The 22,623-nt window shown below is 50.2% G+C and overlaps 1 protein-coding gene across 11 annotated transcripts in view; it reads right to left on the reverse strand.

Moving 5' to 3' along the window:
• nfia (nuclear factor I/A) overlaps positions 1–22,623 on the reverse strand; it is a 161,225-nt gene that overhangs the window by 94,458 nt on the left and 44,144 nt on the right. For 10 of the 11 annotated variants that reach the window (XM_070960173.1, XM_070960166.1, XM_070960172.1 and 7 more), the window contains exon 2: positions 15,256–15,784. In XM_070960173.1, the coding sequence (XP_070816274.1) occupies positions 15,256–15,784 (529 nt within the window). Of the gene's footprint in view, positions 1–15,255; positions 15,785–19,872; positions 20,154–22,623 lie in introns of those variants that run through there. The other variant, XM_070960169.1, reaches the window with a different exon arrangement.

Raw genomic sequence — 22,623 nt, forward strand, 5'->3', positions numbered from 1 at the left:
CCTCTCCTTTCCTAGTTTCTTCCCTCCTTCCCCCTCCATCTGTTTTATCCCTCCTTCCCACATTCTCTCATTTTTCTCTTCCATTTTAATCGATTCTTGCCTCCTCCCGTCTTTCCTCCTCTCATCCCACATTCACTCTGTCATCTGTTCATCTTTACTTTTTCCCTCTTTCTTTATCTCCCTCATTTTCTTTCCTTATCTCACCTCATCCCTCCATTTCATCCATCCTTCCTTCTCTCTTCTTTCCCTTCTACACTTCGTCCTTCCTTGACTTCATTCCTACTTCCACCTTTCCATCCTTCTCTCAATTCATCCTCACTTCCTTCCTTCCAGCCATGCTGCTCACCAGCCTTCCATCCTTCACTCGTCTGTTCCCTTCCTTCCTCCCTCCATCCTCTCCCGCTACAGTGATGAAGATGAGGGAGAAGAACGATGAGTTGCTCTCCTCACACAGAGGCTGAGCAGCGATTGACATGCTAATGAGGAAGAGGAGAAGGCGACGGGATGTTGTTGTTGTTTTTTCTAATTTCTTGTTTGTTCCGAGTCGGGTGTGTGTGTGTCTGTGTGTGTGTGTGTGTGTGTGTGTGTGTGTGTGTGTGTGTGTGTGTGTGTGTGTGTGTGTTTAAGAGCGTATCTTCAAGGATGGGGGGAGGGGGCATGAAGGCTCTCTCCTTGTTCTGGGCCACATAATGCAGGAGGCCGTGGGTGGAGGAGGAGGAGGCTTGGGAACCTTCCAGGGGCTGCTGGGAAAAACCAGCTGACCAATAGCTGATGGCCTGGTCTGATCATCATGAACTATTCACCTCTGACAAAGAATGAAAACCTCCTGAAACTCGAACGACATTACCCATAAGCCTCAGCGACCATCACAATGGAGGAGGAACAAAACCTCCACTCCAGTCGATGAGTTTTTGGTCATTTGTGCCTTTAAGGCGTTAAGCCTGATGTTTGTCCTGATGAAACAGAGACAGTTTCTTGTCCATCGCAGACGTCCCCTCATGTTGTCCGCGGGACAAACAAACAGGTGGAGGCTGCTGGAGAGCTTGGAGCTCTGTGACTATAAAGACGGACTGCTGACGGTTTGGAGATGAGGACATAAAGCTGCTGTTTGTGACGGAGGCATCAGAGTGTCCAGTCAGCAGCTCCTCTCCTCCTCCTCCTCCTCCCCTCTATCCGTCCTCCTGTCCGTCCGTCCTGCAGCGCTCACGTAAATTCTTCATTGTTTATTAGCTGTCACTTCCTAAATAGTACTTGCTGCGTCTTGCATATGGGCCCGAGCCCCCCCGGGAGGGAGGGAGGTGTGAAGTTACAGCAGGGACAGACGGGAGGAGACACATGAGGCCAAGCTGCAGATTCACCTGCGTGACAACATTCAAAATCCTTCAAATCCTGTTTTATTCAACTTAAATCCACCTTATGGAGCAAAATCTGTGTTCCAAACGTAAAAGTACTCCAGCTACTACAAACAGAGCGTAATCCTGCACGCCGAGCGCGTCTGAGTACTTCAAAGATCCCTCAGATTTGTCTTATTAAGCTGAAACACACATGGAGTCAGTGAGTAAACGACACTCTGATCATTTGAGTAAACATCACTGCAAACTAAATCTAAGAAGTAAGACGTACGAGGGGCTTCTCTGCAGACACGTTTGTGTCGTTCAAAGCTTTAAAAAGCTGCCGTTCAACAGTGTGAATATAACGACCGGATGGTTTCTGCTTTGGTTTGTCAAACAGTGACTGAACTGTTCCCCCGCTGAAGGCATCAGGTGTTTCCTGCTGCAGTGCCCTTGAGCAAAGTGCCCAGCCTCCACCTGTTGTGAGGAACAATTGGTGTGATGTGTCCTTGCTGGGGACCAAAACCTGAGGACTGACCAAGACTCGAGTCTCAAACGTCAACGTCGCAAGGAGTCAAGAAAGATGCTGAGAGTCTTTGCCGAAACTAAACCACAACCCCTGAACCACAACCCTGAACCTGAACCACAACCCTGAACCTGAACCACAACCCTGAACCTGAACCCCAACCCTGAACCTGAACCCCAACCCTGAACCTGAACCACAACCCTGAACCTGAACCCCAACCCTGAACCTGAACCACAACCCTGAACCTGAACCACAACCCTGAACCTGAACCCCAACCCTGAACCTGAACCACAACCCTGAACCTGAACCCCAACCCTGAACCTGAACCACAACCCTGAACCTGAACCACAACCCTGAACCTGAACCCCAACCCTGAACCTGAACCACAACCCTGAACCTGAACCACAACCCTGAACCTGAACCCCAACCCTGAACCTGAACCACAACCCTGAACCTGAACCCCAACCCTGAACCTGAACCACAACCCTGAACCTGAACCCCAACCCTGAACCTGAACCACAACCCTGAACCTGAACCACAACCCTGAACCTGAACCACAACCCTGAACCTGAACCACAACCCTGAAATGAACCTGCACCCGATGATGAACTGACGCCTGGCCACAGATCAGAGTGAAGGCCATGAAAATGTCCTGCAGTGCTTGTTTGTGGACTTGTTGAGGCTGAAACTCACTGAAAACGTCCAGACGCAGACAGGAAGTGAACCTGCAGTCCTGCAGCTGAGCAGACGCAGACAGGAAGTGAACCTGCAGTCCTGCAGCTGAGCAGACGCAGACAGGAAGTGAACCTGCAGTCCTGCAGCTGAGCAGACGCAGACAGGAAGTGAACCTGCAGTCCTGCAGCTGAGCAGATGCAGACAGAGACTACAGAAAGAGCACGTCAGTACATTTTAGAGGACACCGCCTCGCCGAGCGTCCGCTTTAGAATTAAAGCATTTTGACGGTATTAGCTTCTAACCCTCCTCCTCCTCCCTGCACCCTTGAAAGCCTGCGGTGACCCACGGACGTGTAAAACGGGGCGGCCAAATGAATTGCTCGGGCACTCGAGCTCTCCGAGCCATTACGGCGAGGAGCTGCCCTACCTGTGTTGAGTCAGCAGTCCCGCTCACTCTATCCGTCTAATGGACAGCGCAGGAATTTAATTAGCAGGAAGCCGCAGAGCGGGTTACGGGGGGGGGGGGGGGGCGAGTGAGGGAGAGAGAGAGAGAGGAAGGGAAAGGAAGGTCCTCTGTGTGTGTGTGTGTGTGTGTGTGTGTGTGTGTGTGTGTGTGTGTGTGGCAATCGAGCGGTCGACCCCTGCTGTCATCCTGTGGAAACCCCGTCCGTCAGCGGGATGATCCATGCTCTTATCATCAGAGTCCTGTTTGTTTGTCCTACAGGAGGAGAGGAGGAGAGAGGGAGGAGAGAGAGGAGGAGAGAGGGAGGAGAGGGAGGAGAGAGGGAGAAGAGGGAGGAGAGAGGGAGAAGAGGGAGGAGAGAGAGGAGAGGGAGGAGGAGAGGGAGGAGAGAGAGGAGAGAGGGAGGAGAGGGAGGAGAGAGAGAGGAGGAGAGAGAGGAGAGAGGGAGGAGAGGGAGGAGAGAGAGAGGAGGAGAGGGAGGAGGAGAGAGGCAGGAGAGAGAGGGAGGATAGAGAGGAGGAGAGAGGGAGGAGAGGGAGGAGAGGGAGGAGGAGAGATGGAGGAGAGAGGAGAGAGGGAAGAGAGAGAAGAGAGGGAGGAGAGAGGGAGGAGAGAGAGGAGAGAGGGAGGATAGAGAGGAGGAGAGAAGGAGGAGAGAGAGGAGAGAGGGAGGATAGAGAGGAGGAGAGAGGGAGGAGAGGGAGGAGAGAGAGGAGGAGAGGGGGAGGAGAGAGAGGAGAAGAGAGAGGGAGGAGAGAGGAGAGGGAGGAGGAGAGAGAGAGAGAGAGGAGGACAGAGGAGGAGAGAGAGGGGGAGGAGAGAGAGGAGAACTGCCTTGCTCCAGGGCACTGTGGTCCTGTGGTGCAGGAGTAAGAGGTGATCAGGGGTCAAACAACTGATGATTTGTGTGACTCTGCACGTCCTCCTCTCTCCTTCCTCTCTCTCTCTCCTCCTCCTCCTCTCTCCTCTGTCCTTCCTCTCTCTCCTCCTCCTTCCCCTCTCTCCTCCTCCTCTCTCCTCCTCTCTCTCCTCCTCTCCCCCCTCCTCTCTCCTCACACTGTGACGGTACTGGAATCGTGCAGTGATTCAGAGAACAGCGAGTGAGTAAAGAAGAAACCGTGAAGGAGGTTCTGGGTTTTTAAAGTGTGGGAGACCCAGGGTGGGGGTGAGGGAGGCGAGGGAGGCGAGGGAGGGGAGGTTTTACCAATTAGCTCGGTCACCGGGGCCCACGTTCCCAGACACTTTCACAGCTTAATCAAGTGGAGCTTTTGTCTCGTCTCTGAAAACAGTTTTCTGCTTCAAGTGCGTGAATAAAACAGAGGCCCCGGCAGGGCCGCCCGTGGAGGGGTCTGACGCACCGATCACACACCGCTAACGAGCTGACACACACACAGACATAGACACACACACACACACACACACACACACACACACACACACACACAGGCAGCAGCAGCTCATAAAAGGTGTGGTATCCATTACTGAGGAACAGTCTGTGTGGAAACAACCTGAATGACCACAGACCATCAGCTCTGATGATGTCACAGTGATGTCATCAGTCTGAGTGTTTAGCGGGCAGGGAGGCTCATGAAAGACGCATCCAGCTGCTTTATGGGAAGTGTAGTGTTTTTGGACTTTGCCCACACGACAGACTAAAGTCAGAATGTGTTGTGAGCAGAGACACTAAACTGGACATGACGCAAACGGACGGACGGACGGACGGACGGATGGACGGACGGACGGACGGACGGACGGAGGGAGATCAGCATCTGATCAAAGAAGAAGTGAACAAGGTGAAGACAGTAACGAGTGGAAATGTGTGAACAGTGTGGTGGATTTAACGATGAAGAGTTTCTTCACTGGAGAGACTCGTCACTCGTTACAAAAGCAGCTTAAACAGTTAATCCACCAACGTCACAGACTCCACGTTATTTTACATATTATCTGCACTGCTGCACACACGGTTCACATTTATTCATCATCTGAAACTGCACATTTTTTTCATCTAAATACTGTTTATACAATTAGTTATATTGTATTTTTATTATAATATTATATAATATGTATTCTACATTATAATAAATATTACATAACAATTTCTTTAGTTTTACTTGGTTATATTTTTATTATTATTCCTGTACATTCTGTGTTTGTATGTTCAACTGCTACTGCAACAAAATAATTTCCCAAACTGGGATTAACAGTCAAAAGCCTAAAGTCTAGAAAAGTCTCGAGAAACGAGACTCTGGAGACAACAAAGTGTCTCTGAAGGAACAAACCTTTGTTTGGTTTCGGCTCTAAAAAGATGAAGCGGAAAATATGAAGTCAGACTTTTGGAAATGTGTCGTCAGTGTTAGCAGCGACTCGTCCTCAGAGACAGTGGACGTCTCTGGAGCTCGATCGTCCTCGGCTCTCTCTCTCTCCTCTCTTGGATCAGTGCTGACTTATAATTTTTAAAGTTTTCCTTCCCGACCGCAGCGGCGTCCATGAGATAAACAGTGAGGGATTCAGGCGGCTGCCAGCGCCTTGTGGCTTGGCACGACGAGCCGCCGCAGCCTCATTACTCCCCGCTCTCACTTTAATTCACCACCGCCGCCCCCTCCCGCACCACCACCACCGCGGCCGCCACCAACGCCCCCGACCCGCCCGGCTCACGGGCCGGGCTCGCAGACGGAGCGACCGAGGGCAGAGCTGCAGAGAAACAGTTCAATAATTCAGTTATCAGCTCCCCAACCTCCACCTCCACTAATCCTTCACTTGTCAATAATTAAAAATGAACATCTGACGACTGCAGGGGCACACACGCACACGCACGCACGCACACGCACACGCACACGCACACGCACACACACACACACACACACACACGCACACACAGCAACAAAAACAAAAGCAGGGCGTCCTGCTTCCACAGAATGAGCTCTTTGTGTGCTTCACCTCCTGGACTCGGGCCAAAGAGCTCGACCCTCAGCCTGCAGTCTGACTGATGCTCGCTCGCTCGCTCGCTCTCTCTGCTGCTCCTTCACTTCGTCTTTCTGACTCCTCTCCGGAGTTTCACGCTCCCGTCGTGTCATTCCTCCTACGTGAGCGGGTCGATGATCTGCTCATCTCTCAGATAAAAAGCTTGAAAAGCGACTCAGAGGTTTGGTTTGCGGACGCTCGAAAACAAAAAGCGAAGGATGTTCTTCTGAGATCAGAGAGATATTTTTAACGTTTCTTCACACACGCTGTGTTTGTGTTTGGGTGTGCAGGCCTCTCTGCAGAGCTGCTCCCTCTCCTGCCAAGCCTCCCGAAAAACTGCTGAATATTCACAGAGTAATTAATCAGGTAATCATTCTAATCAGATTGGAAATAATGAGCCGATTTAGCTGCAGAAAAAGGACAGAATCATTTGTAACGTCTGCTCGTCACAGACACACTCACAGACAGTGAGCATGCTTTTATTCTGAAGGGGCTCATCAGCGTCTTGTGGAGAACAGCTCTGTTACTTTTTTCAGTTAATTAATTAAATTAACGGACTTTTTCAATCACAAACGGCCTCATGTCTGGTTATTTGGAGACTCTGTGATATAAGAGCTCATTGGTGATTCAGAACAGGAAGTAACTGAACGTTTAAGGTTGTTTGACGATAACCAGCAGAATAATTTAAAGCAGCTGAAAATGTTGTTATGACATTTTTCTGAATTTTCTGAGGAAATTTGACTTTTCCAGCTGCAGCAAACTGCTCTGATGTTTGTTGGACTCGCCTGACTCTCCGGCCAGCAGGGGGCGACGTCCCGGAGGACACTTTGATGCTAACAGACTGAACCTCCTCTGAACCGAGCGTCGAATCAAGACAGCGTCCAGAATCGTCAAAGCAAAGACGGCGGCGCTCCGACCTGCTTCTTCTTCTTCTCCTTCGTCTATTTTTCAGCAGCCATACGGCGCTCTGGAGTTTCTCTCCCTCCACCATCTGTGGAGTCTTTCCCTGCAGACGCTCGCAGCTGTCCTGGTTCATGTCGACGTTCGCTTCACACGGCGGCGTCCCAGCGGCTCCACACACAATGGGATGGTGTGTGTGTGTGTGTGTGTGGAGTTTTTGGCACACAACTCATTCATTAAGCCTTTCAAGATGGACGGACAGACAGACAGACAGACAGAGAGACACACAGCCGGTCACAGACCCAGGAGAAAGGAATTTGTGTGTCTCAGGTCAAAGGTCAAAAAGGTCCAGAAGTTACAAGAAGATGAGTGGCGGCTTCATCTTCGGGACGACTCTTCAGCGTGGTGAGAAAACGCCGCAGCAGCTCTGAGAAGCAGTCAAAGCTCTGCAGCGACGCCGACATGAAGAACGTGTGAACATCCAAACGAGCTCCATGAAGCCGGACTGAACGCCATCACAGCGCTGCTCAACCCGTCTGCTTCCTCTGACTCACAGGTTCACTCAGCAGCACATCCACAGCCTGAGATGACCCTGATGATGTCACAGTGATGTCATCAGGGTTATTTTCTGAGGAGGACCAAGTGTTGGCTCTTCAGCAGGGAGCCTTCTGTGAAACGACGCCTTCGTTTTAAATGCTGAACTTTGACTTCACGCGTTTTCATGGTGAACAAAACACTCAACAGGAGCCAGACGTCATTTTGTTGGCACGGCGATGGGCAGAGTCTGTCTGCCATGGGGGCTCCGTTGAGAGGACCCCCCCAATAATCAGGGCAAGGGGGGGTCGGTGTTAGCAACAGAGACGGTGATTCTCAGCAGCCGGCACAAATCACCGCCTGCAACGCTGCTACATTCCTGCAGGACGACCCCCGCCAGAAGACAGCGAGGATGACCTTTAGAGGACCGAGAGAGAGCGTGTGTATGTGTGTGTGTGTGTGTGTGTGTGTGTGTGTGTGTGTGTGTGTGTGTGTGTGTGTGTGTGAGAGATCAGTGCACAGGGCAGAGGAGAGGAATGTCCCTGGGTGGAGAGAGAAGGAAGAAGAAGAAGAAAAAACAAAGACAGGATGGAAGAGGACAAAACTGTGAAGAATGAGGAAGAAAAAGAGGAGTGGAAGGAACAGAAGAAGAGAGAGCAGAGAGGACGGACGGACGGACGAGACGAGACAAGACTGTCCTCCAGTCCATTCTGTATCAGGTCTCTTATTCTGAAATTCACACAGGACGGGTGTGTTTCCCTTCAGTCTAAAATTCCTCCAGTCTTCACAGTCGAGGAAGAGGAGGAGCAGAATTCAATTTACTCCTTTATTATTCTGACGAATGTTCAAGTTCAAGCTCGAGCCCATGAATCAACACAGAGGTGTGAGGACAGCAGACGGAGTGTGTGTGTGTGTGTGCGTGTGTGTGTGCGTGTGTGTGTGCGTGTGTGTGCGTGCTGTTTGTTGGCGGTGCGTTCAGGGATCAGTCGGCTCTAACACCCTCTCGTGTCGCAGCGAGAGCAGAAATATGTTCCAAACTAGAATATTTGCAGGGAAATCCGCGGAGAGCTCAGCGTTGACAATACACTTTAAACCGGATTACCTGAGTCTGCCGCGCCGCACGCCGAGGGATCAGCTGATATCTGCCACGCTGGGGGGGGGGGGGGGCACCGACAGGCTCTGAACTGGAAAACACTCGCAGCCCCAAACGTCACATTATGGGCTCGTTTCCGGAGTTTGTGTGTTCGCCTCGCGCTGAAGGCTGAACTGTCCTTCTGCTGGAGCGCACAGAGACGTCGTGTGTGGGCGGTTCTGTGGTTCTGATTGGACTTTTCTTCCTGTATGTCCACAGATTTTAAACATACGACAAACATAATGAACGACAGAGGAGCGTGGGTGTTTCTGGGATGTAGGAACCACGCTGGTGGAACCTCGTTTCAGAGGTTTGTTTACACGTGAGCTCACTGACCTCTGGCTTTGTCTGTTTTTCTCATCTCTCACTGAATGTTTTTATATTGTATTTTTACCTCATTTCTTATTAAATCTGTGTTACTTTACCACCTTGTAGGACTGTTGTTGTTTTTGTTGTCCTTGTTTTGGCACTACAGTTCCCATCAAGCATCACTGCTGATGGAACAGGAAGTCTGAAGCTTGCTGGTCATTAACGGTCATTAAACTCTGGATCGTGAGTCGGCCGTCAGCTTGTGGAGTAGATCTCAGCGCTCTGTTGAAGAGCGTTCAATCGTCCCAGCAGACGTTTTGAAGACAAACCAACACGTTTTCAGCTCTGAACGTTCTTCACACGTCACTTCACTTTATTTCCTTTAATGCTTTTTTTCTTCCTCTGCTGGAAAACCAAAAGCTTCCGTCTGCGCCCGACCTGCTGCAGCGTCCGCCGCCGTCATCGCTCCGCTCTCAATGAACCCACAGCTCATTGGTACAGTGTGTGTGTGTGTGTGTGTGTGTGTGTGTGTGTGTGTGTGTGTTGGTGGTGGGTTGGGGGTGTTCCCGTGGTCACAGTGTGTACTTCAGGAACCACAACAGAGTCTGTGGTTTTACGCCGCCTTAAACAGCTGCACATGACGACTGGTGAGCTGCAGCAGCAAGAGAAGAAGAAGAAGAAGAAGAAGAAGAAGAAGAAGAAGAAGAAGAAGAAGAAGAGACAAGCCAACAGTCACCACAGACATGTTGGCAGATTCTGTTTCTCTCAGGGAAAAGAACACACACACACACACACACACACACACACACACACACACACACACACACACTTTAAAGGGTCTGTGTTAAAACACAGCAAACAAACCACAGACCTGCAGGTCGTCGTCACACATGAGACACTTTAGGAATGGAGGATTGAACTACGACCTCTGCAGAGACGGCTGAGCGACCGTCCACCTGAGGTTTGGACCAGTTCCATTTCTCTGCAGACTGCCCTGTGCAGTAGGGCTGCAGGTGTTACCTCTGCAGACTGTGACCTCTTTGTTCAGAGGAGCCGAAGCTCCATGTCTGAATAAATGAAGGTATTATTGTCGGTGGCTGCGTGCGTCCGGCGGTGACTCTTTCCACCAAACAGCTTCTTCTCCTGTTGTTTTTGAACATTTCTCGAGGTCTGAGGAGGTGAAATTATCCAGAAATTCAAAAGGAGGAAAAACATTGGGGAAAGTGTAGAAAACACACAGACGAAGGAAAGCGTTTCTCTGTGTGTTCATCCTGCAGCCGCGCTTCACTGCTGACACTCCACATGTCCATGAGTACACCACAGACCACCTGAGCTGCTCAGCACCAGGTCGCTCGCCTCAGGTGAGGAGGCGTCAGTCCTGCTGCACAAACTGCATCAAATGTCCGGCGGTGGACTCACGTCTACGTCACGTCGAGACGTTGACAGGTATTAAACTGACAGGTAGAACCTTTCCACAGGACGCCGTCACCACGTCAGATCACGCGTGCGCTGCTCCCTCTGCCACCATAATCTGAGTAATGTCCTGTGGAGTGACGCCATTATTTTCAAACCTTGTGCTTTGAGCATGTTTGAGATTAGAGAGAAGAACATCTGTGAAGTTCCTCCAGCGTGAGTCTGGACTTTAAAGCTCCTGCAGTCTGAGCCCAGCATCACCTGACACACTGATCTGTGACGCCTCCGGGTTTGGACACGATGACATAAAACCAGTCGGGCCGACACCTTCCTACAACGTTAAACTCACTTTAGTTTTGGTACTTCAGTATGTTCACTGCGTCAGTCGAGTCTCATCATCCACCTGAACTTGATTCTGTGTAACTCTGCTCTTCCTCCGTCAGGCTGCGACGTCAGTCTACTTCATTATCTGAGCAGCACACAGGCCGGTCTGCCGTCACGTAAACGATGGAGGTGAAGAGGTTAAATCTGAAGTGTGTATTCAGTGTGTGTCAGCTGCGGAGAGTTGAGTCAAGATGGAGTCTGGTGTTTAGTTTTGGTGCAGACTGACAGGACGGCTGGTCAGTAACTAGTTCAGAGGCTCCAAATCTCTTTAAGAGCTCAGGAGGACGGAGGGAAGTGGGTCAGACGTCTTGACACACACACACACACACACACACACACACACACACACACACACACACACACACACACACACACACAGAGTGACGCACACACACTTGCTGTTTGCTTGGTATCAACCCTGCAGGGTCGTATAAGGTGACAGAAGATAAATATCTAACGGCGGCGGCTCTGGAAACCTTCACCTTCTGTAGGTCGGACCCTCGGATCGTTATCTCCCAGAAACACAGATATCCTCCCATTGTGCTGCCGGAGAAGCTTTAAGAAACGCATGAGGTGAGGTGACATCATCACGCTGACCAATCACAGGAACTCGTCTACATCCCACATCTATGAGCCACACGGATCAAAACGAGCCGAGAATGATAATCCATCTACACTCTGAGGTGGATTTCAACACGCAACATACGATGACCACGATTTGACTTTTTTAGCTTTCAAACAGACGAAAACACGAGAAGCAGAGAGAAGTTTGATGTTTTAGAGACTCAGTGACGATTTAAAAGAGCTGCTCACTGCGGTTTTCATCTGTCGGGACGATGTTCAGCTTTAAAACAGCCGACGTCACATCAGGGGACTTAGCTTTAGCAAGTTAGCTTTAAAATAGCTAACACATCACAGAAGTTAGCATTATTAAGTGTTGAGCTAACATTACTATAACTCCTCCGTCTCAGCTGGAGTTCAAAATGTCGCATGGCGGCGTGCGAGGGAAGACGTCAGCGCACTGAAACCGCCTCAGCTGGATCTCCTTCTTCGCTGCAGAGAGTTTAATGTGAGACTGCTTCTATCCAACTTTTATGATTCCATCTCTCTAATTATGTTTAATTGACTTTACTGCCCACATAAATATTATCTCATCTGTAATAAACGTTAACATCTTTATTTCAGGCTGCGATGCTTCTAAATCACAGACGCAGAGGAGACGAAGTGCCAGACTCGACCTTTCTCCACCTTTTGTTCACCACCGGCCGCCGCCCCCACCGACCAGCCCTGACCACGCCCCCTGAGCTCTGTGTGTGTGTGTGTGCACGCATGCTCTGCTGTCTGTTAATAGGGGAGGGGGGTGTTTATCCTAGAGGTTAAACGGCCTGATGATAGGGGTCACGACCTTCCAGCACGTGTTGAGCATTCCTGTGATAGTGACACCCGCCGCCGCTGCTGCCACCGCCGTGGGTGAGCTGGTAAATCAGTGAGAGGACGTGGGGGGGAGGGAGGCTGACCTTTGACCCTGAACTTGTTCCTGAGGACGTGCGCACACACCCACATACACACACGCTGCCCCTCAGATGAATGAATGGGGGCTTTGCTGCCTGTGTGCTCATGAATGACTGCAGTGAGTGCGCTCATCTGAAAAGCTCCACCTGTTCGACCCCCAGCAGCTCCGTCCTGCGCAGCTGTTTACGTTCGATTTCCCTCAACTGCAGGTCAACTGCACGACGTTCAGGTCGATCGGCACAAAGTTTGGATGAAAGCTGGAAGGTTTTTAGTCTTAAATTCAAGAATCACTGACTTCCTGACTGACTGTTTATAAGTCTGTTTATTTTTAAGAAAATACTTCTACAGCTACTAAAAAACAGAAACACACCCATCACGTTCTCACACTTGATAAATGAATTAAAGGATTAACTGACATCAACACATCTAAAAAACGTGAAAAACCAAACATCCGCTCGACTTTGTCCACAAGTCAACACTTTCTGAGCAACATGAGTAAAACTGGAGTCACAGGACACACCTGCCTGCTCCACCTGTGCTTTGATTCAGGGACAAACAAACACCTGATTAGGTTTCAGACTGGACGTCTCTGAGGTTTGACGTCCTGACGAGCTGCTGCTGAACGCTCAGAGGATTAAATAATAAATGGTTGGTAGGACGCTGCGGTTCCTACTGGCAACGCTGCTGGTCTTCAGCCGCCCCCCACCCCCCACCCCCCCCGGCCTGAGTCAGTGGTACGGGGATGAATTTAATTACCGGCTCGGGCCGCCCTGACAGACCCGCCTCCGGCCTGCAGGTCCTGAGGTCAGTCTGGCTTTTAATCAACACCGCCGCTCCACAAAAGCTCTGCTGCTTTAAATAAGAGGCAGGAAGAAACCTGATCCTCCTGCACCGACCAGGAGGGAGGAGCGGGGCCTCCGTCGTCTCCCTCTCACCTCCTTCAAAAGAGACAAAATGCTGCCAAGTCCTGAGCGCTCTGGTGAAAAGGATCTGGATCTGGATCTGGATCTGGGTGGCAAAGCTTGTTCAAATATAAAACCTAAATTTAGCAAAAGAGAAAATGAAAACATAAACATGTTCTCAAGAATTGCTGCTGTGTTCACCACAAATGATCCCCTCTGTGCTTCTGCTGCCGACGATGACAAGCAGCTGAAAACCAGTTTACGCAAACAAAAACCTCACTGAGGATTTCAAGCTTTCTGCCAAGAACCCGTCGGAGCTAAAAGAGCCTCGGCCGAGCCTCCGGATAAAACCGCAAACCAGCGGCGGCATCGGAGGCGTTCTCCCAGCCTGAAGGAGCTCAGTGTGAACCTGCAGGCGGCTGATTGCTGCGACCGCACAGTGAAAACACACAGCGGAGGGCTGAGACCAGACCAGGACGCAGAGCGGCAGAAAGGAGGCCGTCCGTGGGCTCAGAGCGGCTTCAGTCTTCCACAGGAAATCATCTCAATTAAGGTTCAGGGACGGACATCTTTGTGTCTGCTGACGGACGACAGCTGAGACTTCACCTGCACAAACACACCACGAGGACCGACGGAGAGCAGCGATTAAAACACCTTTTTTATCAATGACACATCCAGAAAACACGCCGTGAACCGAGCACGCTGCCTCAGGAAAGAAACGGGATCCGAGCAGAAATCTGCTTCATCAAGATGCTGAGTGTCTGAAAAGATCACATAGGTGGAGCTTCACCTGTGAGACGACTGAAAGGTCCAGAACAGCCTCAGTGGACCTCGAGGTCCAGAGTGAAAGCAGTGGGGTTTTATCTGAAACAGGCTGAAATGTTCAGTGATGTTTCACGTTATAAAAACACTAAAAGTGCAGAGAGGAGGACGCGTTGAGGAGACGATGAAGGAGTCCACTTTCTGGAATCTGTGCTTCTTTGTCAAGAGAACTGCAGCAAACTTGGACGCAGCGACGTGCCAAGTATTTAAAGCGTCTGCCAAACGTCTCGCCTCGGCCGCCGCTCGCCACGTGCCGCACGCACAAATATTCCAACAGCCAAATTATTTTCTGTGGAATCAGCCGGAAATCGGGAAATGTGCTGAGCAATCACTCCGGAGATAATTGCAAGGTTTTTTGTGAAGAGTCGTCCTGAAAGGTGCGACCCGCCGCGCTCTCGGAGGACGGCCGGCGAGACGCTTCCGTCTCTTCGGCTTGTGTTTACTGAGCGATGGTGGAACGGTGCCTGTGAGCAGCAGATAACGAGGGTTTTCACTCTCAGATAAACAAGCTGAAACGTTTGTGTCCCTGACTTTAAATCTGATATTTAAATCCAAGAAAACCGCCGACGTGAAAACTTCTTGAACGAAACTACGAAAAAATTTACAACCATTTTTTTTCCACAACAAACTGAAAATTAATTAAAAAGTAACGTTTGCATGAAACATGTTTGTTAGAAGCTGATTGACCTGCAGCACCAATAAACAGCATCAGCGTGTTTATCATCCTCTGATCATCGTCTATTTAACGTCAACATTCATCCATCAAGAAACAAACAGGAAGCAGCAGCAAACAGTCAAACACGCCGGCAGCATAGAGACATTTCACCTTTCAGTCTGTTCATTTCATGTTTACTGATCAGCGTCGCTAACGTTAGCTGCTGTCAGCTAAACCAGAGTTCACTGAACAGGTGAGTGAATCAGAGTGAGCTGCAGAGCAGGAAATACGTGAAGAAGACCACTGACGTTCACCGTCAGTAATCAGCCAAAGCAAACACCAACATCTTGATTTCTATTTCATGAATCTGAACACATCAGTCCAGCTGTGAAGACACATGTGTGCAAACAACCATTAAAACATGTTTCAGAGTGGAAAAGCTGTCGAGCGCTCAGGTGGTCAGAGGGGAAGAATCACTCCCACAGACTCGACACTCGTCCACAGGACAGTGGACAGACAGACAGCTTTGACTCAACAGTTTGCAGTGAACAGAAGAAGAACCATCAGCTGTAACAGAGACGTGACGCGAGGCCAAGCTTCAGGCGTGCAGGCGTTCATCACACGGACACATTCACACAGGCCGAACAAAGAGCGGCGCCCCCTGCTGACCGACAACAAGCCGCTCAGCATCACACCACTCGCACTCAGACACACGAAGAAGAGGTTGGAGGACTGACCTGCGTGCACGAAGTAGGCCAGGTAGAGATCCAGCTCCTTGACTGAAACTCCGATGTGGTGCGGCTGCACACACAGGGTGGGGTTCGAACACTGCGGAGACTTTACCAGCCTCTCCCCGTCAGTACTTTCGAGGGGAATCCCTTTGAATAAAATCACCATGACCAGGTCCAGCCTCCACACTTTGTCCGCCTGGCGCAGGCAGTCGATCCTCCTCATCTTGCCCTTCTGGTCGGGGTTGGACAGCACGCAGCACGGCGCCTTCTTCCCCGTCACCGTCAGCACGAAGTCCTCCCTGAACTCGGGCCGGATGTCCTTGCGCAGTTTGGCCAGGAGGCGCGACGCCCACTTCTGTTTGACCTCGGGCTTCTCGCCGAGCAGCTCGTCCTTCACGGCGCGCTCTTCCTCCTTGGACATGCGCTTCTCGTGCTTCTTGAAGTACTTCCTTTTGCGGGCCTGCAGGTTGAACCATGTGTAGGCGAAGGCCCGAACGTGGGGCAGCAGGGCTTCGATGAAAGGATGGAATTCATCCTGAGGGACGGAGGAGAGACACAGTGAGACGGTGAGACACCAACACGTTCACACAGCACCTCATCTCATACAGGCCACTTTTCATCTGTCAGCTCCTCTGAAGACGCTGAAGGTTGGAAAAATCATCTTATCCACCGACAGAGTCCTGAAAGGACTGATGTGATGCATCAGTCAGTGACGCTGCAGGAGTTCACAGAGAAACATTCAGAGCTCGTCTCTTTAGCTGCAGTCTGACACACACGGGACCTTCTCCACATTCAAACAAGGACTTTCAACAGTTTGGCTTCACAAACATCAACCAACAAATACGTCAACATTTCAACAAATATAACAACAACAACAACAATAATAATAATAATTTAGTTAAATCTGCTGAACACATTTTGCTCTGTGGAAAAATGAATTTCTGGAATTATTCTATTTTGGAAATTTAGTGCTTTTGTATCAGGAAATAGAAAGATGCAAAAACACAAGAAAAGAAGGGAGGAAGCACAAAACAATGGAAAGAAGGGGTGTAGAAATAAAGGAAAAGATAAACAGGGAAAGAGGGAGGAAACAGGAGACAGAAGGAAGGAAGGAACAGATGAGGGAACGGAAGGAAGGAAGGAAGGAAGGAAGGAAGGAAGGAAGGAAGGAAGGAAGGAAGGAAGGAATTAAAGACGAAGGAAACAACAAAGGAAAATAACAAATGCAAAAGGAAAGAGAAGAAGGAAAGGGAGGAAAAAGAAGTGAAGTCGACACCAACAACTGGTTTGTGGAGGAGGCGCTCAGCTGTTACTGGCCGAGCGCCTCCTCCATGAAAAGAGTGTTCAGGCAGCAGCAGCAGCGTCTCCGGGCCACACAGACTCCTCACTGTCCATTCAAGTCTCGCCTCTTTCTTGGCTCTCAGGCAGGAATGTGGGTCTGCGGGGGTCTGCGGGGGTCTGCGGGGGTCTGCCGGCCCCGAAAAATGATACCAACCGACCAGCGAACCGAGCGAGCGGCGGCCACAAACACAAACAACAACACGGAGCCGGTTTCCTGCACGGCGCTCCGATCGCGTCGCATGGAGGATTAAAGGTGTATTAAAGGTGTATTATGTGGCTTTTGGATGATGAGGGCTGCGCAGTTATTGGAGGGGGATGCGGTTTAGACGGCATGTTGTGGATTAGACCCAATTTGGGGTGGTTACACCTGCCCGCCCCCCCACCCCCCACCCCCACCCCCCAAAACCATGACAAAACCAGGCTTGTCCAGACGGCCTGAGCCAGGAAACAAACACATCAGCCTGGAAAAGACGGAAAAGGTGTCTGTTTACAGCTCGACGTCACAACAGAAAGACATGAGACACAAACACGACCAACTGAAGGACCAGAGGAGGCGTTACAGCCTCCAACATGACGGAGCGCAAAGGTGGTTAAAGCCTGCGGAGGCCATAAAAAAAGTCTTAAAGTGAAGCAACGTCAGCATGTTTAAGCTCATCTTCTTCAGACCATGTGACCGTCGAATTTAAAGTCATAGTGATCAGATCCATCGGAGCGGTCAGCTTCCTGCTCTTCACCTGAGAAGTTACACCTGTAACTTCATCACATGGTGAAAAGCACGACAGTGAGGCTCACCTGATGACTGAAAGGTGAGCAAATACATGGGAAACAATGGCTGCCAGGGAGGAGCAGGAGGGAGCAGGGAGGAGCAGGGGGGAGCAGGGGGGAGCAGGGAGGAGCAGGAGGGAGCAGGGGGGAGCAGGAGGGAGCAGGGAGGAGCAGGGGGGAGCAGGGGGGAGCAGGGAGGAGCAGGAGGGAGCAGGGGGGAGCAGGAGGGAGCAGGGGGGAGCAGGAGGGAGCAGGGAGGAGGAGGAGGGAGCAGGGAGGAGCAGGGGGGAGGAGGAGGGAGCAGGGAGGAGCAGGGGGGAGCAGGGGGGAGGAGGAGGGAGTAGGGAGGAGCAGGGAGGAGCAGGGAGGAGCAGGAGGGAGCAGGGAGGAGCAGGGGGGAGCAGGGAGGAGCAGGAGGGAGCAGGAGGGAGCAGGGGGGAGGAGGAGGGGGTAGGGAGGAGCAGGGAGGAGGAGGAGGGAGCAGGTCTGATCTGTCAGACTCTGATCTGACGTTGATTTGTAGTACATGTGAAAAACCCTGGAATTATTTTTTTGTGTTGTTTTGACGGGCTGGACGGTCGCCCGCGGCGACGCTCGGCAAAACCTGTCATTTGAGTTTGTCCGTCTAAACACAGACGGAGACGAAGACAAACAGCTGGACAGTTGCATCACTGAGAAACAACGAGGACGACGAGAAAGAAAAGAGAAGTCAGACCAACAGAAAACATCTTCATGGAACATTTCTTATTTGGATAAAAGCCCTCAGAGGGTTACTGAGCAGGACGGGGGAGGGGGAGGGGGGAGGCGAGGGGGAGGAGGCCAGAGGCCCTCCTCCTCTTCCTCCCTCCTCCTCCTCCTCCTGAGCCACGTATTGAAAAAAAAACACTCGACTATTCATAGATCAAAGAGGCTCACACACATCTTGATACGTGCAAATGCCTCCGACTGGGGTGGCATGTGGACACACACACACATGCACGCACACACACACGCAGACACACACACACACACACACAGTTCGAGTCCTTTCGGCTGAATATTTAAGGTCCCGTCCTGAAAGCTGGACGAAGTCTCTCTGTTGGAAACAGGCTCAACTTCTTTCTGTTTTCTCTCTTTAAGAAAACGTCTGAATTAAAGTGAGACTTTAAGAACAAACAGCTGAAACATTCTCAGATTTTCTAGATTTGAGTGTAATTTTCAGCATTAATCTGTTAATCTGTGTTTGTCCAGATACTGAAAATCCTCAAACTGCCATGATTTGATTTGATTTGATTTGATTTGAGCACAGCAGAAGAAGAAGGTCGGCGGTGAAGGACGTGATGTTCGACCTCTTCACGTTCACACTCAGCGTGTCTGTCTGTGCGTCCCTAAACACCGTCTGACTTCCTGTCTGTAGCTCCATGAACACTGGTTCCTAAGTCTTTACAAACACTCCACAAACACAGTTTCCTTCTTAGGACACTCAGGAAACGTTTCTGCATCAGGAGGAATTTAAGGGGGACTATGTTCAGCAGCGGATGAATCCACGTTCACAGCAGCGTGACAGATACTCTGAGAGAGAAACAGTCTCAGGCCACAGCGTGTTATAAAGCCACCAGAGGACGTGAACCGCGCCACGGTGCAGGACCAGCAGGGGGCGATAATGAGGATGAGCGCGGCCAAAGAACCATAAAGTCGCATAGGATGCGGGTCGAGGTGGACACGTTCAGTTCGAGCTTTATTTTCTTATTTCGTTGGTTATTGCTAATGTGCCTGCGGACTGAGAGCGCGCTCGTCTGCCGCCGCCGCGAGGTAAAACGTGACACGGACATGCCGGACCGGCTGGACCGGCGTGTCAGGCACACTGATGATGGCGGGCTGGAGCGTCTGCGGCTTCGTCTGAGTGTGAAGTTTCACACGTTGGGATCGCCTCGTCTTTACAACAGCCTCTCAGATCCAACTTGAGCTTCTGGGGATCGTGTTTAAAACACAGGAAGTTGAGGACGAGCGTTTCCTGCTGCGCTGTCAGAAAACGTCCACGTCCGTCTGTTCTGAGGTGAAACCTTCAGCTCTCACTGAGGAGGAAACTGTATCTACAGGCTGTGCATTAGAGCGCCAGCTGCACGCCTTTTTTCATATAACATTGTTCACCCTCCCTTGTCAAGGGGTCTGAATACAGCACATTGTTTCTTCTTGGAGACGGTCCAGGCGAACGGGTTTGTCTCCAAAAGCGCCTCCAGCCGCTCAGCAGCCAACCTGCAGCCGCTCTCTGAGCTCTGAAACTCGCTCCAGGACGGCCCAGAACGCCGCCTTTTGTTATTTGCGGTTTCTGTTCGGAGTGAGATGTGTTTCTGTTTGTGCGTGTCCTCGGGCGGTTATTAGGACGACGAGCGGCTGCTGGACGGATGATGTGTTCAGCCTCGCTTCCACACACACACACACACACACACACACACACACACACACACACGCGCGCGCACACACACATTCCACAGTGGATCTGCAGCTCGGCTCTGGATGTTCGCTGGAGCCACATACCAACATTCCTCACAGCCCAGCGCAGCGTTTCAGCTTCCTGACCCGCTCACGCCGTCCTCCGCCGCCGCTTCCTCCGCCGCCGCTTCACACTCTGTCTGTCGGCCGCGAACAAAATCCCACTTAACAAGTCACTTTGTCTCATATTCGGCATTAAAAACATGCTTTTGTGCCAGCGGGGTGAGATAATCCCTCCTGTTCTCAGTTTCCCTCCACTCAGGAATGTTTTCTGAAATGTGTCTTGAAACAAAATAATCCTGTTTCTGCCGCCGTGTCGAGAAAAGGATTCCAGAGGATACGAGCCCAAAAACAGCAAACATCACACTGACGGCTGATTTTTGGACGGTTTGAGGATCATTTTAGACGCTCTGTCACCTCAGTGCTCCAAATGAATCCTTAAAAACCTGCTTTGGTTTCCTCAAACAAAAGAAAATTCTGCCGTTTTGGCCAGAAAATTCATCTTGTGTCAGGAAATTTCTAGAATTGAGTGTCAGTATTGAGAAAAAAGAAAAAAGAAAAGCAAGTTTCACCAGAACCAACAGATTTATTCTAAGCTGATATTTACTGAGAAGGGGATTTAACCTGCTGGCTGTTTCAGGAAAATTTTACGTTTTAGGGCTAAAACAGACCAAATGACGAGTTCAGATGGAGAATTTGTGAACGTCCACCTAGAAAAGTCTTTTTCTCTCATATAAATCTGCCTCTGACTCTTAAGGTGAGATAAAATTCAGCCTCTCTGGTCAAATAATCAGACTTGTTCTGCAAGTTGTTTCAGGAATTTTCTCCAAATTGGTGCAAATCTCTGCAGTAAAAATGGGGGAAATGAGTCTTTCTGTGAGGAAATATTGATTGATTTGTGTTGGAGGCATAAATTTATCTCTGCCTTGCAGGCGTTTGGCTTGTTTTAAGGAAAGATGAATTTTTCAGCTTCCGTAACACAAAATCGGATGTTCCCCTTCAGCCCAACACTTCGTCATGAACAAATCATTTGTGAAAAATGTGTTCCTGCTTTCTGTAAAATTCCAGCCAGTTGCTCTGAGATAATCCCACTTTCTCTTCTTTCTGGAATTTATTTCCAGACGGTCATTTGTGTGTCTCTTAAAGCTGCAGACGGCCGTGGACGGCTGCGTCTGTGGCAGCAGGATGACGTTTCATTTAAGGCCATTTTTATTAAAAGCAGGTGAAAATGACGTCGTCTGCTGACAGAAAGCAGGTTTGTGCTGAATGAAAGGCGCCTGTTTAAAGCGCGCTGAGGAGCTTTTCAGCGGACGTGTGACGCGCCTCCCCGGGCTTCTTTCTTCGCCTCTTTGGGGTCATTCTTTCTTTCAGCGTTTTCCCTCTGAGGAAATCTGCGTTTGTAAACCTGCGAGGGGAGTCTGGGAGCCGGCCGAGGCTTACACGTTCCCCCTCTGCACCTTGGTGACAGATGTAATGAGCTCCAAATAACCGGCCAGCAACAACAAGCCCCTGAATAACAGTCATTTAGGGGAGCAATAATGGTAATCCTCCCCGTCCACTGACACCCACACCGACACACTGAGGGAATTATCGGCGTGTCGCTCGGCTCAGAGGCTCGCCGCCGAGGCCCGATGGTTAGCGGCTGGAGACGGAGGACGACGGCGGCAGCAGGGAGGGAGATTTACTCAAAGTGCATCTGCACACAAAGTGTCATCAGACACACCGAGAGTCTGTCAAAGCACCAGAATCACCTCAGCAGAAGACACTGACGTCTGAGCCGGACCAGGTCAGGTCCAGACCCTGAGGAGGACCCTCACACACGAGATCCAGAAACAACTCAGCGAGCTTCAAACCACAGGAAGGCTCGACGTTTCCGCAGAGGACGAATGTAAAGCAGAGCAGCTCACGCAGGACAAGACAGACATTTGTCCACTAAGACAAAAGACAGCAGAGGACGACCAGTGGGACCTTCTCTACGTCCTCCATGTGCATCTGCCTCAGACCTCTGTGGGTCCTCAGTGGACAGTCGGGTTCAGACTCTGACTCCTGCTTTAAGCTCTAATGTGTTCAGACATTAAACACAGTTTAAGACGAAATCTCTCGTTGGATTTTTTTATTTTGTAAAATTCTGAAAATCAACAATCTGCCAGTTTTGATTCATTCAGTCAGAATCTGCTGAATCTGAGTTCTTCTGCTCGTCTTTATTTTACTGTGTCGTCTCCACATCGTGTCTCGTGCTGCACTCTGTCACCACGTAATGATCAACTCATCTACTCTTTGTCTGTTTCTATAAAATCAATTTAAAACATTTAAACGCCGACTAAACATCACAAGTTAAATAAAAGCTAATAAACACCAAAACGTGTTTGTTGAAGTTTGTCAAAGGCCACAAAATCCCCAGAAGTTCCACAGGCCACGATAAATAAGAGCATCTTTAAAACGTTTAATTACGATAAAAACCGATAACGCTCTGTGTCTGGGCGCCTCCTGCTGGCCGCTGGGCGAAACGCAGACGCTTACTTCACTGACGCTTTGAGCCGCGGAAATTTAACGCTTCAGATTTATTTTTCTTTAAATGTGACATTTTGGCAGGAAGTCCTCCAACATTTCCATCAACATTTCCATTTATTTGTCTTCTTAAATCACAAAACACAAATTCAAATTTAAGCTGTGCGAGTTTTTCAAAGGAGCAGCAGCTGATGATCAATATGAGCTGAAATATCCAAATATTTCAATCACTAAATTTGGGCCTCGTGATGCTGAATGAAAAGGCAGCGTTTGTTCCAGGCAGGCTGT

This window comes from Chaetodon trifascialis, chromosome 4 (assembly GCF_039877785.1).
Source record: "Chaetodon trifascialis isolate fChaTrf1 chromosome 4, fChaTrf1.hap1, whole genome shotgun sequence".
Classification (NCBI taxonomy): Eukaryota; Metazoa; Chordata; class Actinopteri; order Chaetodontiformes; family Chaetodontidae; genus Chaetodon; species Chaetodon trifascialis.